This window comes from Artemia franciscana, chromosome 12 (genome assembly GCF_032884065.1).
Source record: "Artemia franciscana chromosome 12, ASM3288406v1, whole genome shotgun sequence".
In the NCBI taxonomy this organism is placed as follows: domain Eukaryota; kingdom Metazoa; phylum Arthropoda; class Branchiopoda; order Anostraca; family Artemiidae; genus Artemia; species Artemia franciscana.
The window spans coordinates 30,668,252-30,692,294 of NC_088874.1; the positions used below are offsets into that span (position 1 = coordinate 30,668,252).

General features: G+C 33.3%; 1 protein-coding gene across 3 annotated transcripts in view; it reads left to right on the forward strand.

Annotated features, from left to right (window-relative positions):
• Positions 1–24,043, forward strand: part of LOC136033975 (transcription factor AP-2-epsilon-like) — a 109,999-nt gene that overhangs the window by 40,413 nt on the left and 45,543 nt on the right. For all 3 annotated transcript variants that reach the window (XM_065715007.1, XM_065715009.1, XM_065715008.1), the window contains exons 4-6: positions 3,941–4,099; positions 10,198–10,258; positions 17,735–17,948. In XM_065715007.1, the coding sequence (XP_065571079.1) occupies positions 3,941–4,099; positions 10,198–10,258; positions 17,735–17,948 (434 nt within the window). The remainder of the gene's footprint in view (positions 1–3,940; positions 4,100–10,197; positions 10,259–17,734; positions 17,949–24,043) is intronic.

Consider the following 24,043-nt stretch of genomic DNA (forward strand, 5'->3'; position numbering starts at 1 on the left):
GGGGAAACCAGAATTCTTCGAAAACGTGAAAATCGAGGTATCTTACGAATGGGTGATCGGATCTTAATGAAACTTGATATATAGAATAAGCTTATGTCTCAGATGCTCCATTTTCAATTCGAATCGGATCTGGGGACATAGAAGGTTGGAGGAGGAAACAGAAATCTTGGAAACCGGAAATCTTGGAAAACCCTTAGATTGGAGAGATCGGGATGAAACTTGATGGGAAGAATAAGCACAAGTTATAGATACGAGATTAGCATAATTGGTACGGATCCATTCTCTTTGAGGGAGCTGGGGGTTGTTAATTTGGAAAAATAGGAAAAATTGAGGTATTTTTAGCTTAAGTACGGGTGACCGGATATTAATGAAATTTGATATTTAGAAGAAACTCATGTCTCAGAGCTCTTATTTCAAATTCTGACCAGATATTTTGACATTGGGGGGAGTTGGAGGGGGAAACCAGAAATCTTGGAAAACGCTTATAAATGTCGTAGATACGTGATTGACGTAACTGGACTGGAACCGCTCTCTTTGGTGGAGTTAGGTGACGGGGTTCAGTGCTTTGGCGAGTTTGGTGCTTCTGGACGTGCCAGGACGATGAAAATTGGTAGGCGTGTCAGGGAGCTGCACAAATTGACTTGATAAAATCGTTTTCCCCCATTCGACCATCTGGGGGGCTGAAGGGAGAGGAAAAATTGGAAATATTGAGGTATTTTTGACTTACGAGTGGGGATCGGATCTTAATGAATTTTGATATTTAGAAGGACTCGTGACTCGGTCTTATTTTAAATCCCGACCGGCATTAAGCCTCTGATTTTCCTTTTAAAGCAATCTATTGATTCTTAGAATTTTGCTAGAGCTCATACCATATGAGCTCTTGGCTCTTCCGACCTCGTCACAAGTGCCATATGAGCTCTTAGCTCTTGTTTAATTTTGCAAATATATATTTTTTTTTCTTTACGCATTCAGCTTTAGTTTGTCTTTAAGTCTGGCTCGATTATTAAACACGGGACCTAAGTTTTCTATCCTACCCCTTTTCTGGGTATACCCCTATCTTACCCCTTTTCTGGGCATCTTTGATTCTTATTTCAAAAATTTTGAAACTGTAGTTAGTATCCTTTAGAAAAACTGGAGAAAATCCAGCATAAAAACAGTTGCGAGGGAATAATAAAAATAATACTAATATTAAGTAAAACAATACTAGAATAATAAGTTATCGCTGTTGTATCAAAAAGTATTGGCATTATATTATTGATAAAAATAGCTACTTGATTAAATTATTCTTAATAAAGTAATAATAGAAGAAAAACAATGAAAAGAAAATTAACAGAAAGCCAGCTTAATACACTGAACAGTCTTTTTTCTGGTAGAGGGTAAGCTTGCTAAATTTTCTGTAGGATTAAGGCTCGGAGTTTTTCTTTGTCGATTAGCGACCAATATATTTTCTGAGTATACAAAATTTTCACTTTTGACCTTCCAAAAATGGGAAGGGGGATATTCGGCATGTCCCCGTGATTCAATAACGTGTGAAGTCAATACCTTCTGGCGTCAGGACATTTTTAAGGGGAGGGGATCTGATACTTTGACCGAAGGGTGTTGGAAGACGCATAACGCCCGGTTTACCTGATATGCAAGCATCGGGCAAACTGCAAGCGATGAATGTACCTTGCAAAGTCTACTGATCTGATTTTGATAGTAGGCCTAATGTCTAAACTGGCGTTTCTAATTCTTCAACTCTCCCTGTAAATGTGGATTTAAAGATTGCTTTTACGAACGGTGCCTCCAAAGGGCATTTTTTTTTATCTTATATTCTCCTCGAAATGAATTATGTAGCCTATAATAGTATATATTTTCTAAGAACCAAATGGTCATTTAAAGATTTAACCTTTGTTTGTGCTGTATTTTATCTTTTTCCTTATCCTCTTATATTTTCATTGCTATAGTATTTCCCCACTCTATACAATGAAATACTGAATTAAAAATATCTTGTCGCCACTGTTGCCTTGGGCTGTTCTTTAGTTAATGTCTCCTGGCAGGGTTGTTTCTGGAAACCCCCCTATTGTTTGCATATCGCCGACCCACCTTCTTTGTAGGAAATTCGAGAACAACCACCGGTTGGACAAAGGCATTTTCTAGACCAGTTTTCTTAAACAAGTTGTATGACAAAGTTCTCATTGGAAATTTTGGATTTAGAAAGATTTTAGAAACTTGTGGAAAATTTGAATTTAGTGCTGGAATACATTTGGATTAAGAGCTATTGTAATCAATGCTCATTGGTGGTTTTGAATTTAGTGACAGCTTTTGTTTTTTGTGAATAGCTCGTAAAACTCTTGTTAGAAAACTGGATTATATGGGTTTTTGTGAAATTTTTAAAAGGTCAACTACAGAACTCCCATAATTAATACTTGGAAATAGTTGGAACTTCTTTTATATTTTACTTTGATTTCCTAATTGTAATATTATCAAGGAAATTTTTATATTAGGTGTAGCAAACTTCCAACTTTATTATTATTTAAATAATTAATTTCAAAGATAATTTTAGATTGAATTTAAACTAAATTTTTTAGCCATTTATAGTCCGATATTTTTGTGTTAAAAAATAATTTATTGAAGAAAGGAATATAATACAATTTTTAAACATGAAGATGGGAGAAGAAATGTTTCACAATGGAAGCCCCACTCCTTTCCGATCTCTAGATTTTTCAGGAAGTGGAATTTTAGTTGTACCAGTGGACTTAAACCAGAATCAAAATTCTACTTATGCAAATGTAAGATGTTTTTCATTCTACAATTTTTAGATTTTTTCTTCCTATTTTATTACTATTCTTATTTTTCCTTCCATTCTTCTTGTTATTTCACTGAAAATCAAAAGCCCGCAAATGACAATATTGAACCCGCTTTTCAATTTTTTTTCAGGTGTTTCTCTTCTTTTTTTGCTCTCTCTAATTCTACTTTCTTTTCCCAGTAATTCAACATTCTTTTTTTCTCATCGCATCTGTTAGCGTCTACTAAATATAGTATGATAAATTGTGCTGATTCATAACGCCTTCAAACCTTTTTATTCTTTTTCTTCCTTCCTGTTTATTCGTTATCCCTATTTTGTCTTCCGTCCGTATTGTAATTTAGATGAAAATCGAAAGTCTAGTGAATGGTCTACTAATCTTAGATAACTTATCTTTCCATTTGCCTCTCAGTAGTGATCTTCTTTTTGTTACCGTTTGTAAGTCTTCAATCTTTTGTCAGTTTTTTGTCCACCATTATTTTCTGTTTATAACACAATAAGTTAAACATACAGATGTTAAGCATAGTTATTTTCATTTTTTATTGTTCTCCCATGTTGACCTCTATTGTTTTTTGTTATTTCTATTTCCAGGCATTGAAAAATGCCCAACATTATTTCAGACACGAGGTTGCCCCAATTCAGAGCTATTATTTGACATTGGCAAACGGTTATTTATACCCTACCTATGAAACAAAATAAGAACGGTCGATTGGTCGAGCCCACGTTCCTAAATGTTACTTGAGTCACACAAAATAAAAAAAAAACATTATATATTAGTTAAATTCGATCCACTTACTTTTATTTTCAAGGAATGGTGATGAAGATATCGGAAAAATGAAAATTTTGGATTGAATTTACTTATAATCACTGCCAACTGTGCCTTCTACTTCATTTTAATAAAAATTACATTTAAAAATAAAAAAATAATTGTAACCGTTAGATTATTTATTTGAAATTTTGTACCACAAACACCTATTCTGTTTCACCCCCTGCCTATTCCAGTTAGATCTTGTGCATATAGAAGAATAATATGTTACCCATAATTAACGTTAAACGTTTTAGCTAACTTCGTTGTCGTAGGACTTAAAATTTCTTTGTGGAATCGAAAACAATTTTTTTTTCCAACAGTTGACCTTACAACAGTTTTACTTGCAGGGTAATGTACATGCCACAGCCACATTTACGTATGACCCAAATCGTAGAGAGTATATGCGGCGGCCGGATGTACTTGTGGCATCTGGTCACGTCACCATAGATGGGGAAACACTGGTGATTCCTGCCCAATTACCTTCCCATGGTATGGACGACGGACAGGTAATTTTTTTTTTTTTATTGATTATCCGTAACTGACAAAAGCGATAGGGAATTTCGTTACCCTCGCCTTGTGATCATTTCTGTACACAGAAGTATTAAACTTAGTAGTCGATAATTCTTATATCAAAATTATGGCCTGTTCCAGTTCATGGATCAGGTTGGATATAACATCCCTGTTGTAAGAAGTGTCACATAGCACATTTTGAATTACTGTGTCTGAACTTTAATGGGCTGGTTAGATATGGAAACATATGGCCCTTTTGGGATTGAGTTCAACCATCATAAAAAAGTCTTCAAGTCTTGGAAACTATAATCTTCGCAATAATTGATGAAATACTTTATCGTCAGCTAGAGAATAAGGGTCATGTTTTTGTCCTGGGGATAAATAATTCTGGTTAATGTTAAAAAAGTCTCAAAAATTGACAAATCTTATCCCCCCCTTCTCGCAAAAGAAAAAAAAGCCATGATTTATGACCCCAGTTCCAGAACTAATAGCATTTGTCCCCTGTAGAAATTTCGATGTTTGATAAAACATGACTGACTAAATTTAAAAAGAACCAAAGTTGAAATTAATTTTTCAAAGGTCATTGCCTTATTTTAAAATTAAAATGAAAATTCGCCAGCCATTCTTTGCAGAACAAAGGATAATTGATCTAATCAGATCTCAAAGCGCAATGACTATAGTTGACATGTGAAAAAAAAAAGTTTTGTCCCATGTTTATTAGGTCCTAAGATGATTATATTCAACCTTTAAAGGCTTAGAAAAAACAATATCTAATAAAATCGTTACATCCAAGTTCAAAAGGTCGTATCTGCAACTCGAAATAATTTTTATTTCACGTTCAACTGTTCAAAAAAAAACCTTCATCTTATTAAAACATTGAAACGGATTAAAAGTTCTATTGTTTACTTATTTGAAAATTGATGTTCTTCTCTAAAAGTAGGCGAAAGATATCAACTTTGTATCGTGGCGTCATTACAGACACAAAAAATAGATGGTGGGACCAAGTACCCATGAATACAATCTGAAAGGTGGGACTTTTATTTGGAGGGAGGGGCAAGCGAGAAAGTAAGCAAAAAAGGGCAAATTAAAATGAAATTTATAGACTAAGTTATAAAACATTTGTTTTTGGTCCTTGGATCTGGGAGGACTTTGCTTATTGGTGCCAATAATCACTTAGAACACAAACCCAACAGTGGCTCTAACTCACAAAAATATTAGGATGAAGGCAAGATTTTTTTTTATTTTCTAAAATGAAGTCACGGAAAAGTATTTTATAGAAGGCAGGGAGCGTGCGTTCGTTTTGTTTCAATTTTTTTCAGTAGAAATGCCCCAAAAAAATGTTCCAAGGCTATAGGGTAATCATCCCTCCTGCTTCCGATTGGTACTCCTGAAATCAAGATTCCACTTATAGTTTGGAGATAATAGTTTGTATTAAAATCGAATAGTTGTGGGCATCAAGCCATGGCTAATTGTAGAAAAAGCCAAGACGTATAGTCCAATTGAGTGAGAGGCAAATCTGGCGTTAACCCCCCTAATTAGAATTGTATAAAAATGATGTTAGTTCATTTGCTAATAGATACGTCTATCTATTATCCGTCCATGCGTCATTCCTAACAGTTTATCGGAGCTTTGGGTGGAATCTAGTCATGTCACTGTATTCACTATAAACTTGTATTTCTAAGGGTATCAATAACTGATTTTTCGTCAGTAACACTAGGTTAGTGATAGTGTCCAATTTCACATATTTATGACTCTGGATTAATACCAAATTGCTGTTTCAAGATTTCAAGGTAATTTTTAGACAAAATATTAAAACGTGAATATTATTTATAAAGTGTATTATTTTAAATATATTTTAAAATACATTCGAGCTCCTTGTCAAATAGAAAAATTACTTTCAGTAGTTGAAATGAATTTTTCTGAATTTCATTTTGAAAAAATAATGAAAAAAGGGGAATATTTTTTAACGTATCAAAGAGAGAGAAAATAATTGAATTTATCAAGTCGGAGCTTATACAAGCATATGGGTCGTAAAAATTTGGAAAAAACATGGAATTCCATTTTTAATGGAAAACGTACATAGGAAGTTATGTAGTTTTGGAGGTAGTGGGTGACTAATTGAAAATGAAAAAAAGGAGGGTGAGTGGAAAATCAGCCAAAAATAGATGACATCAAAGGAATATCAAAGCACAGAAGGTACATTTGTCTTTGTGAATAAGATTAAAGTCATAATTCTTGATAAGATTAAAGTCTAAAGTCATAATAACTAGATTTGCTTGTTTATTTTCATTGTTCGACATCGCAGCACTAACACAATTGTGGTACTGCCCTAAAAACTTCATAGCTCAAAAAATCTTCGGAAATTGTAGTTTTTATGTGGGATCAAACTTTAAAAAGTTTGTATTTTTTGCTCTTGGTAATTTAATCCCCAATCCTTTGAATAACGGCTGACAAAAGGATTATTAATTTAGCAAAAGATAAGCCCTTCTAACAACAAAGACTTGTAACTTTTTATGTGTGGCTTTGGCAAGATTCGGAAGCTGAAATTCAAATTAAATTCAGTTTCACATTGGCATAAGCACATACGTAAACAGATTAATATGCAATTAGATGTATTATGATATTGTTCAACTGTCATGTATTTGACACATAAACGTTATGAGAATATTAGCGAAAGATGTACAATTCAGGGTTGAAACTCTTGGGTAACGCCTAGACACGGGGTGGATTTTAACATAGGTAATTATCGGTTATCATACCCTGATTTGCATTTGTTGCGGGCAGTTTTGGTAATTTAGTTTGATTCTGTGTCATGTCTTAAAATTTTTCATGAGTTGTTGGGAAATATTCTCTACAAACGACTTATTTTCGAAACACAGTGGAACAAACAAGAGTTAGATTTAGAATAAACAAAATTCAAATAAAACCAAATTTTAGGATTTTTCTGTTTGCCATGAATATAAATAATGTATTTAAAAAAAAAATCGTAAATGCAATAATTTAAAGGCTAGTAGGAAAAAAATAGATTGAAGAAAGTAATAGAAAAAGTAAAAATAAAAAGTAGATGATTTGTAAGAAACATCACGATACGTTTTCTAAAAAGTTCTTCTAAGATAAAAAAAAAAACGCTTGTAAGATATATAAACAGGGTTGTCAATCCACGATAATGTAGGGGAAGGGAGGAAAATGTAATTTTTCGTAATTTGATGGAGTGATAGTTTTTTTTTGTTTATTTCAATGAAAATACTAAACAAATATTTTCAAAGGTAGGGGGACGGGGTCAATAATGTATCGTTTCGGTATGCACCTCAGCCAACTGTCTGTGCCACCAGTTGTACACATAAACTTACAATGCTTTTATTGAGGATAACCTTGTAAAAAGCATAGTACCTTCAGTCAATAAAATAGGTAGTTAAGTAGGAAGATGTATACCATCTCTTTTATTGATGATGTTTATTTGTTCAATACTAAAGATTCTTAATTTCGTGCGTTTAAAAATGATTTAAGTGAAACAAATACGCCAACCGCCAGAAATCACATAGGTTAAAGTACCGAGAACAATGAAAATGAAATGTGATTTTGTCAATTGGTCGTTTAGAAACATACAAAATCATATATGGCTTAAAAAATAGGAAAAATAGCGAGAGCCAAATTAAAAAAAAATACTTAAGTAAAAAATAAGCAAAAAAATGTCACCAGATACATTAAAAAGCTTCGCTTTGCTTAAGAACTACAAAAGAAGTAGCTGCTTTAGGAATAAACATGTTGTCAATTTTTGAATTTTCACGGATGAAAAACGTTGTCGAATTTAACTAATTGATTTGCTTGTTTATTTTCACGGTTCAACACAGCAACACTGATGAAACTGTCACATTGCCCTGAAACTTAAAATTTTGGGAAAAAATCCTAAAAAATCGAAGTTTTCAGATATGAATAGGCTCGACCTAGGATAGGCCCAGAAGATAAAAGTGTTTCTATTTTAGTGTCCTTGGTGCTTTAGGGATGTCTCCCTTTCTAAAAATAGAAAAAAAGTATTTGCACTCATTATCAATCACGATAAAAAAAATCGCAACATATGATCAAGACAAGAATTAAATAAAAAAATGTAAAAGAAAATGGCTTGGATCAATCTTTCACAAACATGGTGCAAAACATCAATAAGATATGAAAAAATTAAATAGTTGGCTATTATGAAAATTTTATCATCTGAAAAATATGGTTGCGTTAAAATTCAAGCACTTATTCATACAAATATTTTGTTTGTCCATAGTTGGGAAGGGTATAGTATTTTCTAAATCAGCAGAAAAGGACCGGGTCCTTCCCCAGTACTACAGGTATTTTTAGTGAACTGTTAAATGTCGATATACTAAAATTGTATATGAGTGATAACTGCCTTGTTTTTAACAAGAATATGTTAAATTATCATAGAATATGATAAGAAAAAAGCACCTGAAAATCTTGTCTTGGCCAAACCTCGTCCAATTCTTTAAAAAAGATTTAATAGTAAAAATATTGCACCATATTTACTACCATTGATATCATATCGCCACAAATAAATCTTTCAAAGGCTATTGAAAGCTTCAATGCAGTAACCCTTGAAAAGCATACTATCTTCTAATTAAAAGTGTAGTTAAGATATCCCACAAATAGAATTTATCTATCGACAGTTCAATAGCGAAAATTCAAGCACCTGGCCCTGCTATATCCCTGATGCGATTCAATAATAAACTATAACTAATAAATTGGTTTCCAAAGTGCTTATTTTTAAAGTAAGCTAATGAAGCCACTTTTTGAGTGTTAATTTATGAGATATGGTGTCAGTAGTTTAAACCTTGTGGGAGCTCCTTTTTTTACTGAACTTTTTCTTATTATAGTTAATATATAGGTTCAATTTTCTAGTTCTTTGAACTTTCAGTGTGAGACAATAGTTGTTGGATTTGCGCCAATAGTGTTGAATTAATGTTTTTAATGACGCAAAAAGGAATTGGCTCTACAGGGGGTCCAGGATAGTACAGCCGTCCAGAATCAGAAGACGGTAAATGTAAAATCAGATTTGGATCAAATAGCAAAAATTAATAGTCTTTTTAATTTGTTTCAAGTTCTGTTTCTCTCTTCTTTATTTTCAAGGTCACTGTTTTTAATTACGAATTGGACTTAATGAAAAGCCGTGTTGTAAAATACTAATGAATTAAAACTAAATTATTTGACAGGTAACATATATAATTTAATATAAAATAAATCTATTTTATGTAATTATAAAATATAAATTTAATAAAATATAAGATCCGTCTTAGGTCTATTCATACCTGAAAGACTTGTTTTTTTTAACATTTTTGTTTTTTGCTGTTTAAAAATTATGAAGTTTTTAAGGCACTACGACAGTTTCGCCAGTGTTGCCATTGTGAACCATTAATATAAATAAGCACAGCTGATTAGTTAAATTTGACATAGCTTTCTGTCTGTATAAAATTCAAACGTTAACAATACCTTCAAAGGAAAGTTACACCTTCTTAAGTGGTTAGGAGCCAAAATTTTTAGCTGTTTTTTGCTGATTTTTCAACCTTTCTTTTTTGTAATTTTTATTTCTTTTTGTCTTTTTTGTTTCTTTTTTTGTAATTCGACGGACCCTAGTAACAAAAACTGCATGACTGCAAATGGGAGTATTTTTGATTAAAAATGAATTCTCAATTTTATCCTATTTTTGATGACATGTATTGTCGTGTAACTTTTCACTTAACAATTCATAAAATCCAATTTAATTTTTACTGTTACTTGTACTTGAACGACTAAAAAAGACAATTAGATGGAAACATTTAATTTGGGTTTGTGGTATTAAATGAATTATGGTAACCCTGGGTTAAGTCCGAACTAAGGCTTCTTCGTCCATCGTAGAAAAAATGGTTGTTGAATCCTTGTAAACAACTAATCACTGTTGCTTGAACAATTGGTTGCTTAATCATTAATCATTCGGATCTCATCCAAAAATCTTGTTGCGTTGAACATGATTTTAATTTATTAAGCAATCTCTCATAAGGAGCATATTCTTTGTCAATATCGAATATCTGATAATGTTCCTTTTCATCTCTTTTTTTAGAATGTTGATGGGGATGGCGGCTTCATGCAAGGAGAATTAGCGCTAGTCAAAAAAGAATATGGTAAGTTTCATTTTTCATTTTTTTTTCGCAGTATTAAGATTTTGAACAATTGGTTAGATAAAACCTTGCTTTCTAAAAAAAAAAAAAAAAAAAAAAAAAAAAAAAAAAAAAAAAAAAAAAAAAAAAAAAAAAAAAAAAAAAAAAACAGCTGCTGTACATCAAGCTGTTCTGGTCTCAAGGCCGTCTCCAAGGGGGTGGGTTTGACCCCCTTCCTCCGCACTTTTGACCGACTCGTAAGACTAATAATGGTTTGGTACTTGTGTATTATTCGGTACACACTTGAGAATGGGGACTTATAGATAATAACCGGTTTTTTGGCCGGGATTATCCGAAGAAAATTAGCTTAGGCTCAATTGAAATATTGGTTGTAGGTTTATTTTTGTTTAATATTTATTATATAGAGATGGCATTTCAATGTGGTTAGGTTAGGTATTATAATCCGTTCTGTGCCCCCCCCCTCACACACACCATAATTCTTTGTTGTAGTTTTCGTAATTTTGTTACAAAAGTATTTTCTTTCCGTCATATTTCGGTATATTTCATTATGATTAACCTAACTTCATTTCTTGTATGTGTACCGAATAATAAACAAGTACAAAAGTTTTTCTTGTAAACCCTAGTAAAGTTTTTTATCCCCCCCTAAGTTTCATTTTTTCGCAGTATTAAGATTTTTTTGGCAATGCCGAAAGACAAATTCGTCTTTGTCTTACTTGCAAGTTTTGTCTTACCTGCATATAATTCCAAAAAAAAGAAAAAATTTAGGAAGCTTGCAAACGCAATGAGCTCAGTAATTCGAAAGACTTTAAGTGACATATATTTCGTCAAAGGGTATTTAACCCACCCTAATTAAACACAATAGGCTTGACCGACTAGTCCATTCCATCTATGTCGTATTTAGTTGGGTTGAAGTCTTTACCGAAGAGGGGGGGGGGGTTAAGTCTTTTTTTGTGAAATTGGAAATAGCTAGAATTTTAATTTTTGACATCAAATTCTGCTCTTATCTTGATGACTAGATACAAAAAGAACACCTTTATACAAACAACTTTACGTGTATTTTGTTATTTTAGTATGAGTCGGACAAAAATTAACGATGGGGATCTAACTAGCTAACCCCCTCCCCCGTGGACACGATAATTCCGCTTTTTAAGGGGGGATTGAAATGAAATCGGACGCAATGGGGAAAATGTAGAGGAAGTTGCAATTGTAATTGAATAATGGCAACCCAACCAGCGTTTAAAATCGATTTTAATGATTAAATTTCTCGTGTTATTATAACAAATACTAATATTGCCTCTTCGCTGTACATTTAAGCCAACATAGGTCGATGTACTGGCAGTAAATACTTCGTTAAGCCATCGCATTTTAGCAAAAAAAAAGAAGGACAAACTTGTTTTACGATTTGACAGTTTAAGAAAGGGCTAGTTTTAAATTATTGCATTTTTCACAGGTTTATAATAAATCCAATTTTGGGGTTTTTCCCTTGTGATAAAATAAACTTGTATTTCTCAAGGTCTCATTAGAGATTCAAATGTCACATGTTTCTTTCTTTCTCAATCTTATAACAACGTTGAACCTAACCTTTTCGTAGGCTCGTTTCAAGCAAGTACGTGGGATTTTTTGAGGGAAGGGGGATGAAAATACTATTTGATAATTCGAATGGGAAGTGCCCATAAATCCGGAATGTTAGGATCCTCCCTTTGTTGCTTAAGTCCCTAGCTTTTCACTTTATAATAAATCGTTATTTTATTTTTAGTAGTAATATTATGTTTGACCATATTAATAATTCAGTTTTGCGTAGCTTTTGACAATGGGTTTGGACATTTGCTTTTTCCTTTTTTTTTAGTAGGTTCATTCACAAAGAGATATACCTAATGCAGAGGTTTAAGGCGTTTTCCTAAACTGAGTTACCGTTAAAGATAATTAATTATTTGTTATTACTTCTTTTTTGTTCCAAGAAATTAGATAAAACAATAAGCAATTTGTATTGCTGCAAGTTCAAGTCGGGCTCCTGAGCCAAGCAGGGGCAGATCCAGGGGGCGGGGTGCGCAGTACAATAATAATCCAGAGGGTGGGGTGTGTAGTACAATTCTCCTTTTAAAACCCAGTTTTTTTGTCTTACACTTTTTCTGGGCATCTGTGATTCTTACTTCAAGGACTTTGAAACTGTAGTGATTATCCTTTTGACAAACCTGCGAAAAATCCAGCATAACAACAGCAACGAGGGAATAATAAAAGTAATAATAATAAATAAAACTATTAGAATAATAATATATAATAAATAAATTCTATTAATAAAAAGCAACAGTACTATATTATTGATATTAAAAGTTTCTTAATGTAATTATTATAAATAAAGTGATACTAAAATAACAATAATTATAATAACAAAAAGCCTTTCTTCCGAGAGAGGGCATGTTTGCCAAAATATTCTGTAACTTAGATTTGGAGTTCATTTTTGGTCCCAACAACTTGTATATTGTGCCCTTTAGAAAACTGGGTTTATTACGCATAATTATAAGCAATTTGTAGTGCTTCAAGTTCAGGTCAGGCTACTACGTTAGCCCTTTTTATGCATCTTGTATATTTTAGAGGTTAAATCTGTTATCTGTCAATCCAGACTGAAGGTGATAGTAAATAATTAATGATGCTTGAGTTCTGGAAGTCAACCGTAGTTGGCGGCTTTCAACCCTTTTATAATAATATTAATCTGATCGGATAGTTGAGATAAAAAAATATTCACCTTGTGCCTAAATTTCTTTGTTTTATTTTGGCTACGTATTGACAAAGTTCTATAATTAACTGTCGAAGGCTACATTCTAGAAGAGTTCGAATTCGGCGCTTGCTCTTCCAAGCTCTACAAAATCACTGAGTTGTATGATGAACGTGTCCGCCCGAAGAAATACTATGAGTATTCTAAAAAAAAAAAACTTTCAAAAATTCAAAATAAAAAAAAAACTCAAAACTTTTTATTCTTTTTACTGGTTTTCACAAACAAGTGAGGCTTTAGATAGACGGGACTATTGGCTTACGAAAATTGCATCAGTCATAAACCAATGAAATTAAAGCATACCTTTTTTTCATGTGTCTGACGTTAGTCAAATCTCGTTGCTAGCTAAGCCTTGCCTAATCTCATTGTGACTGAGGCTAAACCACAGAGAAACAGAGGGACTATCTGTAAAAAACCTTTTCATTCCAAAACTTTTCTCTTGACTGGCTCTTCACTTCATACAGAGAAGAACCAATAAGGTGGAATATAACTTTTCTCTTTTTTATGGCTTATGGCTTACAATTTCACACAGAAAACCAATCCAGCTACTGAAAGATGAGGCTATTTTCGCCTCTAGAAATTGCGCTTCTCATTAACTACTACTACTACGGATAACTTACTGCAGCACCAGGCCGCCTGAGGCCAACACAGCTACGCACGCTCCTCCTCCAGCCTAATCTATTTAAAGCCTCCCTCTTTACACCTTCCCAGGAAGTTCCCATTTCCTTTATATCTCTCATAAATCTTCCCATTTCCTTTAAATTCTTTACGACATCTTCCCAACGGAGACAAGGACGACCTGCTTTCCGTGTAGCCCCAAACGGTTGGCTAAAAAGGACAATCTTCGGCAATCTGTCATACTTCAGCCGCAGAACTTGGCCTACCCATCTCAACCTTTTTCTTTCATTATAGCCCTAGGAAACGGAATTGAACTACATTTTTCGTACAACCTACTGTTTGAAATGCGGTCAGTCAGCCGGGTACCCAGCCACTTCTCCTTAAGGAATAATGCGATTCGATTACAAAATGTGTCACAGTCGTAAGCTTTTAGAGTTAGGAAAGTAATATTCCTACTACTCTTTGACTAAAAGAGGTCCGACATTTATGCGATCGTCATTATTTTCTTCCAGTCATATTACCGGGAATTTCTCCGCAATTTGTCTTCCTTAAAAGGGAACTAAAATACTTTGTACTAATTCTTTAATAAGATAGCAAATTACCAACTTGGAATGGAGATCAGCAGTTGGTCTCAAATTCTTGCTTTGTTTTTCAGGCGTGTGAAATTACCTTAATAATCTATAGTAAAGAAATTATTTATTATTCAAAGGCTTTGCTGGTGTTCTTATAGATCATATTTTGCTCTTTTTATTTAAGATATCCCGTTGTTTCTGTTTGGGAGATAGGTGGCATGTCTTGAATCCTAATTGGGTTACACAGGTTGAATTGTTTCGAGAAATTCATTAATTCCTTTTATTCGGATTTCATTGTTTATATTAATTTACACAATGGTTACAAAAAAAATAAATTATGCAAATACTTCCGTAACATTTAAAAAGTTTACTGAGAAAGAAATTGAATGCGAAGTCGATCCTATTAGAAGCTAATCGGATCAAGTCCACTTCGTGCATTTTAGAGGTTTTAGTGTTGAGATACTTGATTCAATCTTAAGCTTCCTGTCATCAAACCAGGTGTGGTATAAAACTACATAAACAATCCATATCGTACTTTCTGATTGCCGCCACGAACCATACATCTACATAATTTCATAAAACTTATTATTCTTTACCAATACCTACATAAAATTAAAATTGGCCTCTTTTAAAATGTAGCTAAAACATTCGGGGTCAAGCACACTAAAAACCAAAAGTTATGGCTTTTTTTTCTTCAGATGATTAATACATTAAAATCGTACCCAGAAATTGATCTTCTTTTTGATTTTTTCCTAAGATTGTCTTGCTACGGACTTCGGCAAGTTTGCCTGAGAACGATCCATATTTACCCATTTTATGGAAATGCTAAGTATAATTTAAATTCTAACGGTAATTATAGTTAGTGATATAAATTTTACGGTGATAAAGAAGTTGGAAAGAATGGGTAGTTGGGGTATGGAGCATAGAGATCGTTTTATTTAATTTATTCTTTAGCTTAGAATTGAGGGTTTGTTTTGCTTTTTAATTTTACATTGAAGAGATGTGTTGCATCATCGCCCAGGCATACTTTTAATGTTCATAAATATCTTTGAAATTTAAATCAATTTAAAAACAAACATAAGCCATATTTGATCGTTCTCTGTGGTTTCCTGAGTCACATAGTGAGTGGGAGGGAAGGAGGTTACAAAACTAAATTAACGTCTTATTGCGGGTAATAATCCCTGGTTTGTTGAAGTATTTGACGTCTTGGGAAGAGGTTTGCTGAAACCTAGGCCGTATCCAGGGGGATTGAGCCCTCCCCTTTCGAACTGTTTGTCCGGCTCGTAAACTCAATGAGATGCCTGTAAACAAGTTTTGAACCGTTTTTTAAAAGTTTTTTTTGGACTGGGCAACTTGGGCCACCGTTTTTGGTACCAGGGTTGGCAATTTGAACACTTTGTGTGAAATGCGCACTTTTTTACGTAATAGGGGAGACGAAGAGTGAAAATTACTCTTTTTGAGTGTCAATTTTCATTCGCTTTAAGCGACAGTAGTTGGGATATTCGTCAAGAGTGTATTTAACCTAAGGAACAGAGTTGCCAACTTGCACATTTTTCGTATTAAATGCACTCTTTTTTTACCTTAGAGGGGAAACAGAAAAGCGGATGCACAAATTTTTTGACTTGCACTCTTTTTTGGCCTTCAGTTGCACTCTTTTTAGACATTGCCAGTTGGCAACCCTGTTTGGAACCCCACGTGGATTGCCACACTTGGAATTCTGGGCACGTGCCACCTGGTTTGTGGGATTTCTGAAAGTGGGATCCCCCTCGCAAGGTGCCAAATTAAAAATAAATAAATAAATTGGGGTGAAAGATCAGCAAGAATTAGCTTGAGGCATATTGTAAAAAAATAAAAGAGGAAGAAGATGCAGCTCTTCGTTGAAGGTGTAGTTGTATTTGGAAACAATCTGTTAAAGTTTAATTTTTAGCAACAAAAGCAGTGTCAAGTTTACCTAATCAGTTATACTTTTTTTCACGATTCAACATCGTAGCCTTAAGAAAAAAGGGTACTATCATAAAAGCTTCTTAATTCTGAAACAACAGAAAGATTTTTTTTTTTTTAATCCCGGTTTCAGGTATGAATAGACCGAAGATAGGCCCAAGGAAAAAAGTTTATATCTTATATCTTAATGTCCTTGGTAATTCTCGTTTCAGAAATTCACCTCAGAGCTTAAAAATTTACAATTATTAAACATATATATAATAAGATGAATTGTCTTAAAAAGAAAGGTCATTCTAAAACAGTTACTACTCTGTTTTACTAGTAAATAGTAAAACACGCCAGCCGTTTGGTTAACTATTCGGAGAGCTGATTTTTGGAACGCCTTAGTCCCCTCAAATTTATTAACAGATGATTCACTCATATGATTAGTAACCAATTGCTGATTTTTGACAATTTGGTAAAGGGGGGTTTTCGAAAACATGAATTCATTTCCAAAAACAAAAATTTAATGGTGAAGTTTTTCAGCATCAGATAAGGATCTTACAAGACCGCCCAGAAGGCAACTAAAAAAAAAAAAAATGATACATTCGGATATTATCTGGTCTTCAAACCTACTTTTTTCAATCTTACAATGAATTGTTTTTGTTCAGTGATAATTGAAATATTGCAAGCCGTGCCTCAAAAAACCCAGTATAATGGAAATTATTTTAGGCTTACTGAACAAAGATTCAAAATAAGCTAACAGCTTTGCAGTATGTAAGAAAAACATTTCAAATCGAGACTTGTTTTTACTCAGAACTATTTGCTTCCTATAGCAAATTGTGGATTTAATTAAACTTGGAACTATCGCACCTTAAATTTCTTCAATTATCTTTATTTAAAGAATATCTTGGGATTGGTAACGTTCTTCCTTCCATGAAGCCGTGTTCTGGGATCCTCTTGAAATTTTGATCATGTCTACACAAAACACGCATTTTTTTTTTGGGGGGGGGGGGGGGGCGTTTTTGAGTCACTCTCTTTTAAAATCTTTCGTGACACACTTTTAATACAGTACTTTACCTCCTTCGTATTTATTACCATTCCAACACCCCTAAGGAAGTAAGCACTTACCAGAATGATACCTCATATTTTGGTAAGTCGGTATTAACCAGTTAAGGACCAGTCAGAGTTGTCAGAGTGAAAACTCAACATTGTTTAAGCCTAAATTTTAGCATGGCTTGTCCCTCCTTCGGTGTATAAAGACGGTAGTAAGTAAGAATCAAGTGAAACTTAATACTCCCTTAAAAGGCTTTTATGAGAGAATTGTAGTACGGTATTACATCTTCTCCTTATTTTAAAACTTTGTTACCTTAAACGTGGTAATTACCTGCTAGAATGACATGCATGACATATCAGTGTCATGCATGACACAGCACATGACATCATGTGCTGCATGACAGCCAGTGTGTTATTTCCAGCAATGAACACCATGATAAGCACCAGCTGGTGAATTTTACCAGTTTAGGCCTATCGTCATTTGCTGCACAGATTTAAAACTTAAAAATCGTGTGCCACATTTTAACGAAGCTATGTTTTCAGAAGCCAACAATAATCATGATGAACACCAACTGGTGGCTAAAGATATGATGGCACCTATTATAGTGTCACCAACAGATGTCTTCTGCAGCGTTCCGGGTCGTCTTTCTTTATTGTCTTCCACATCCAAATACAAGGTCACTGTTGGTGAAGTTCAGAGGAGGCTGTCTCCTCCTGAGTGCCTCAATGCCTCTCTTTTGGGCGGTGTCTTAAGAAGGTCAGTCTTGCGTGCATTTCCATTATTCCATATCACTATCAAATGACTTTAAGGTACTTTGAAAAAGAGGAAAACCAGTCAAAACGACTCTGCAAAAAAAAAAAAAAAAACACGTAGGAACAATGCTTCTATAAATTGTAAAAAATAAAACAAAAACAAACCGTTGTTTCATTCCATTTGGGCAATTATTTGGACAAGACAGCAGATTTTTTAGCTTCCGAACTTTTTGAAATTTGTTGATACTAATTAAAGATAAACCAATAGTTGGTTTTCAGTGATATTGCATTATTGGATTACCGAAAACAGTTTTTATTTTCACAAAACTTCTAATTATCTTGAGATTCAAATAAGCTATAGGATCTCGGAATCGGCCAATCGACGAGAGTGTATCTTGTCTAATGAGATAATTACAATTAAGCTTTTGAAAAAATATGTCACATAAAGCTGATCCAGAAATCTGGAAAAGATGAATTTTTTTTTCATAGTCACCGAAATGTCGTGAAGCTTTCTTAAAGTTTGTTAACCCAAAACCTATAATTGAGTTTAGTTCAAAAACAGTTTTTATAAAAATGCACTTTTTCTTGGAGGCTGGGACTATCCTTTTGCTCCACTTTGTTTCAGTGCTGTACGTTTTTGCTCCACTAGACCTTGGAAATTTTGATTTTTCAATTTCGATGTAAATATTTTTGGTTTTTCTGTTTTAATGGCAATAACTGTCTCCATTAAGTCAAGTTTTAACTGCTATGTTCTTATTTATTGCAAAAAAAAAAAACACAGTCCATCATTACAAACATACCCTGTAATTTAGCCCAATTTTATAAATTAAAAAATACAAAGGTTGACTTTTCCATTTCGCTAAGCGTAGCATGCCAAATAATAATACAAGAATTTAATTTTATTGACGGACATACCCGGTAACTTCAATGAATATCCCATATTGGTAGATCTGTGTCGGCTGTTTTTTCTTCAATAGTTAATTCTGTATTTGATAGTATGTTCTAGGAATCCATAGCAAATTGAAATTAACCATGGCAGAATTGGTAATAAGTCATTTATTTCCTTTTTTGAGACTACTAATTTCGCCATAAGTTCCAGTAGCAGTAATTACTACCCAACAGAAGTAATTCCTCTTTTTATTGTACCACTTGAATAGGTTTTTTTTACTACCTAAAGACCAGCCTATCTTGTATAATTTAAAACTTTTATTAACATAAATATATTTATTTATTGTTTAAGAAAGTAAGTATTGGTACATGTCTTGCCTTTTAATTATGGCGGGTAGTTGTATTTATTCTACTGTTCTTAACGTAGTAGGCGCATCTCAAGTCTGTTCATATTTTTACATTTTTGTGTGTTATGAATATCCATAATTATATTCTAGTGTGCATTTTACCATATTAGAAAAGTGTTAGAAAACACATTTTAACCATGTCAGATAATGTATACACCTTGTCAGAAAAATATTCTGCAGTAGATGAAGTGTTGTTGATATTTATACTACAGTACTTACCATGAATGTGTAGTGTTATGCATACATGAACATATTTTGGAGGGGGGGATATTGTGGGATGGGGATAAAATACCCCAAAGGAAGGTAAACTACATGGAAAAAACTAAAGAATTATAAGTTGAACCGTAAAAATGTTTAGATTTTGGAGGTGGACATGGGCCTAAAGGCTTCTATTCTTCCAACGTGTCCCATGGAGTAGCTCAGTTATTCCATGTTTTTTTTTTTTTTTTTGTAGCAGAACTTAGCTTATTCCGTTAGCTCATTTTATTCCGTTTTTTGTAGCAAAACTCAGTTTGAAATGAACTAAAATTTATGTAGCAGATCTCAGTTAGAAAGGACCTAAAGCTTTTGTAGCAGAACTCAGTCAGAAATGACCTAAAATTTCTGTAGCAAAACTCAATTAGAAATGACCTAAACTTATGTAGCAGAACTCAGTCAAAAATAACCTAAAATTTATGTAGCAGAACTCAGTTACAGATGACATAAAATTTCTGTATCAGAACTAAGTTAGAAATGACCTAAAATTTATGTAGCAGAACTCAGTAAGAAATAAACAAAAATTTCGGTAGCAGAACTCAGTTAGAAATGACCTAAAATTCTTGTAACAGAACTAAGTAGATTTGTGACGTACAGGCTAGTTTGCAATGGGTATGGAATAACTAAGAAACATAAGAAGTATAACCGAGTATGCATAAAAATATTGACGAACTCACTAATTGTTACCGAAATTATATAATTCGCTTAATTTGTGTTTTTGTCCCCTCCCAAATAAGAAAATGTATGTGTATGTACGTAGCATAAGTTTGTACGGATGGGTGATCTAACTCTTAGAACAGTGCCAACTTATGCTTAATTTATGCTCTTTATGCTTAAGAACATATACTTATGTAAAGCCCTTTTGATTTCATTGTAGTGGTTGGGGCTAAGAACCACTGTCTGTGTCGTTGAATACTGATACTACTATTACTGACATTTCGCTGCTGTGCCAGGCCCCTTGCGTCTATTTTAACGCAAATGGGCACTCCTCCATCCCACTATATTTAGAGCTTCGTTCTTTACTCCCCACATGAAGGTGGCCCTCCCCTAAGTCTTTTCTTATGGCTTCTTCCGACCCCCTGCGTGGATGTCCTTCATTTCATTTGGTCTCATCTGGATTGCTAAATGGGCAATTTTTCATCCTCCATCCAAAAACAAATTTCTTTTTTTTTTATTCCATTTTGCAAACAGAGTAGCAAATTAAAAAACATTTACTCCTTAACTAGTTTAAGAATTTATCAAGTTTTTTTTTTATTTTTAGTGGACGGATCGGGCGTTTTGTAACTCAAAAAGCTTTATGTGATACTTTGTGTGAAAGGGGTATTTATGCCCAACCTGTTTAATAGAATACGAAAAGCTGCATTCCTAAATCTTTTTTGGGCCTCTGCACAGTTAGGAGGTTCTAAGTTTCGTTCTAAATGTGCAATTTTGGGAGTCCACACTTTCGTTCGAAATACATCGTTTCTGATTCTTATCTTTTATATCTTTTTTACATGTGCAATTTTTCTATATCTTTCATTTCGATCTGACGTCATTTTCAAGGGTATTCAGGATTTATTTTGGAATTTCAATAGATTTGTTTTCGCAAAAAAACTTACTAACACGACTAACTGGAACAATAGTTATCGTTTCTGCATCAGCTTCAAATGACAACTTTTTCTCAAGTTTTTTTTTCAAAACGTGTTTTAAACTTCTGGTTACTATGGGCCAATGTAGGCTCCTTCCTATGTTGCAGCTATTGCTGCAGCCAGGATAGAACCCATCTTTTCCACCCCTTTTTTATGTAAACTGCAGGAATAGTTAACTTGAACTTTTAACATAATCTCTTTATCATTTCTTAAAGGCTAGACATAAAAAACTTACACGTTTTTGTAAATAAACACTGAAATATAAACATGTACATCCAACTATTCGTCAATAACAGTAAAAAAAATGTAATATTTTTGACAGTTTTTCCCTCCTTTGTAATATTTATAATGAGCAACAAATCGCCTTTTGAATTATTGCAGCCGACTGTTTAAAAAAAAGGCAGACCTTTTATTCAAAAAATCTTAGGGGATAAGAAGACATGACCTTGCTCACGAGTCATTGCATTTTGCTGTCATTATTTCCATAATCCGTTACAAATCAATTCTACTATGCCCACCTTCATTTACTCCGCTGGTTTCTTCTACCCTGTCAGTTAGTTAAAGTTGCAGTAATGATCATTAATGGTAAGTTAAAATACGATTGAACAGGTGGTTATTCTGGATAAGCCATTATAAAAGGCGTGAAAAATGGAATTTAGTTGAAAATAGGTTTTAAAAACTGCTAAATGCTTATTAAAATCGGCTATAATAAGATTCCAGGGGTTTTCTCGCACGAGCAAATTTAATTCAACCCTTTTCCGCTTTTCTACTGATTTAAGGAGTTATCAGACGATTAGTTTAGTGATTTATTTCAAGGGTTGTTTGGGTTTTCTATATGATATTTAGAATGATGGACAAACGCCAGAAAAGTTAAATATGAAAAATGAATACTTAGGATTGCTTAAACTGTAACTCAAACTTCTCTTGGATTTTTTTTTACACTCCTGATACGGGATACTCAATGTTTTTTTAAGAAAAAACATAGGGCGATTGGTCTCTTAAATTTTGAAACTTTTTGTCATTGATTTCCCCCTATCTCTTGTAACAACAAAAAAGTCTTTATATCTAAATATAAACTCTGTAAAATTCTTTTTTCTTATTATTGACTGAAAATCACCACGAAGAACAAGAGAAATGGATGAGATAAAGTAAAATAATATAAAAAAAAATTATAGCTTATTTTCATTCAGGGTGTTATCAAAACCCGAAAAAGAGGCGCTTTAGACTACAGTTTTTCTTGGGTGAGTTTTCAGACCAATCTTGAAAGGGGACATCCACCCCAACCTTATGAGTTGGTATTATTTGTTTATAAAATAAAGCTTCCTTTTAGAAAGGCAAGAAACTTCAGGAGTTGGGTTTTAATGATGCTGATAATGGGGCAGTATTCTATTAGCCCAAAGAGTTATTGCCTTCCCTAAATTTTTGTAAGAATACATTTTTTGGTGTATTCACTAGAAAATGGTCCCTTCTAGATTTTGAACATAGCCTACTATTTTTTATCTTCGTTTAAAAAAAAGTAATGAAAAGAAACCCTGTCTCAATTACACTTTCGTAAATTGGCACCTCTGTTGGTTAAAATACGCTTTTCTTCTTTCAATCTTTTTCAACTAAAATTAGTTTTAAAAGCTTTTCTTTAGGGTATATAATGTTATTAACTCAGTGGCGGTAATTTAAAAGGTTGGACGTTATAAAACTTGAAATTGACCGGAGATCAGAGAACTTTAGAAAATAGCTTTTGGGTTTTTCGTCTTTTATTAACGAACAACTGTATGTAGGAGGAGGGTTTTCGTCTGCTGGTGTATCAGGTCAAGTTGTTGATTTTTGAAAGACACTATCACTTTCAAGAAATTCCATTTTCAAGAAACTCCATTCCACTTTCAAGAAATTCCATTTTTTTCAACAGTTTCAAGAATTTCACAAATTTCATATTTTCAAGTATGATTTCACTTAAAATTAAATAAAAAAACAAGTTTTTTAACTGAAAGTAAGGAGCGACATTAAAATTTTAAACGAACAGAAATTACTTCGTATATGAAAGGGGCTGCTTCCTCATCAACGCCCCGCTCTTTACGCTAAGGTTTGACTCTTTCTCTCAACTATACTTTCTAAAACAGTAAAAAACTGTTCATTGTAGTAGACCGCTCAAAGCGACTGACGTTTTCGTCTGGCCTCTAGCAGGTCAAATTTGTACACTAATAATTTTATTGAGACAGGTGATAAAGGTAGATATAACGTAGATAACGTATTTATCTACGTTATCTAATTACTACGTTATCTACGTTATCGTATTTATCTACGTTATTTAAATACGTTAAATAGATAACGTATTTTTGAAGAAACATCAGTGGATTGTCTTGAGAACCAATCTAGACAAAGGAAAATAGATAATACCAATTTTAGCTTTTTCTCATCTCCACGGTAACCTCCCTGAGCCCCTTAATATTTCATTGTCTTTTACCACTGGTATAACTAATTATCACCTTCGTAATATGAGTCATATTCAAACCCCTTTTACTACATTCGTAAAGTCAGACAATCCTGTAACAGTAAGTCACACTGTATGGAGCATGATGCCCCAATTAACCACTCGTTTAGCTTCTTAAAAAACTGTTGATTTTTTTCGCCTATCTCTAATTTATTCATTTTTGTTCTATAATTCTATATTAATTATATAAACAAGTAAAAACTTTGGTGGCACAGTAGATTAAAGCAGAGCCCGAGGTTCAGTTCCCGCTGTCGCAAGGTTGGGCGAGATGGTTTTTTTTTTACCTGTCCCTTTAAAAAGAACATAGGAACTGAGTAAGGCAACTTTTGGTGGTCTTAATAAAATAAATAAGCGTAAAATAAAAATTTTTAACAAATTAGTAAATAAAAATAAATAAATAAATGAAATAATTAAAAAAATTAAAACATAAGTAAAA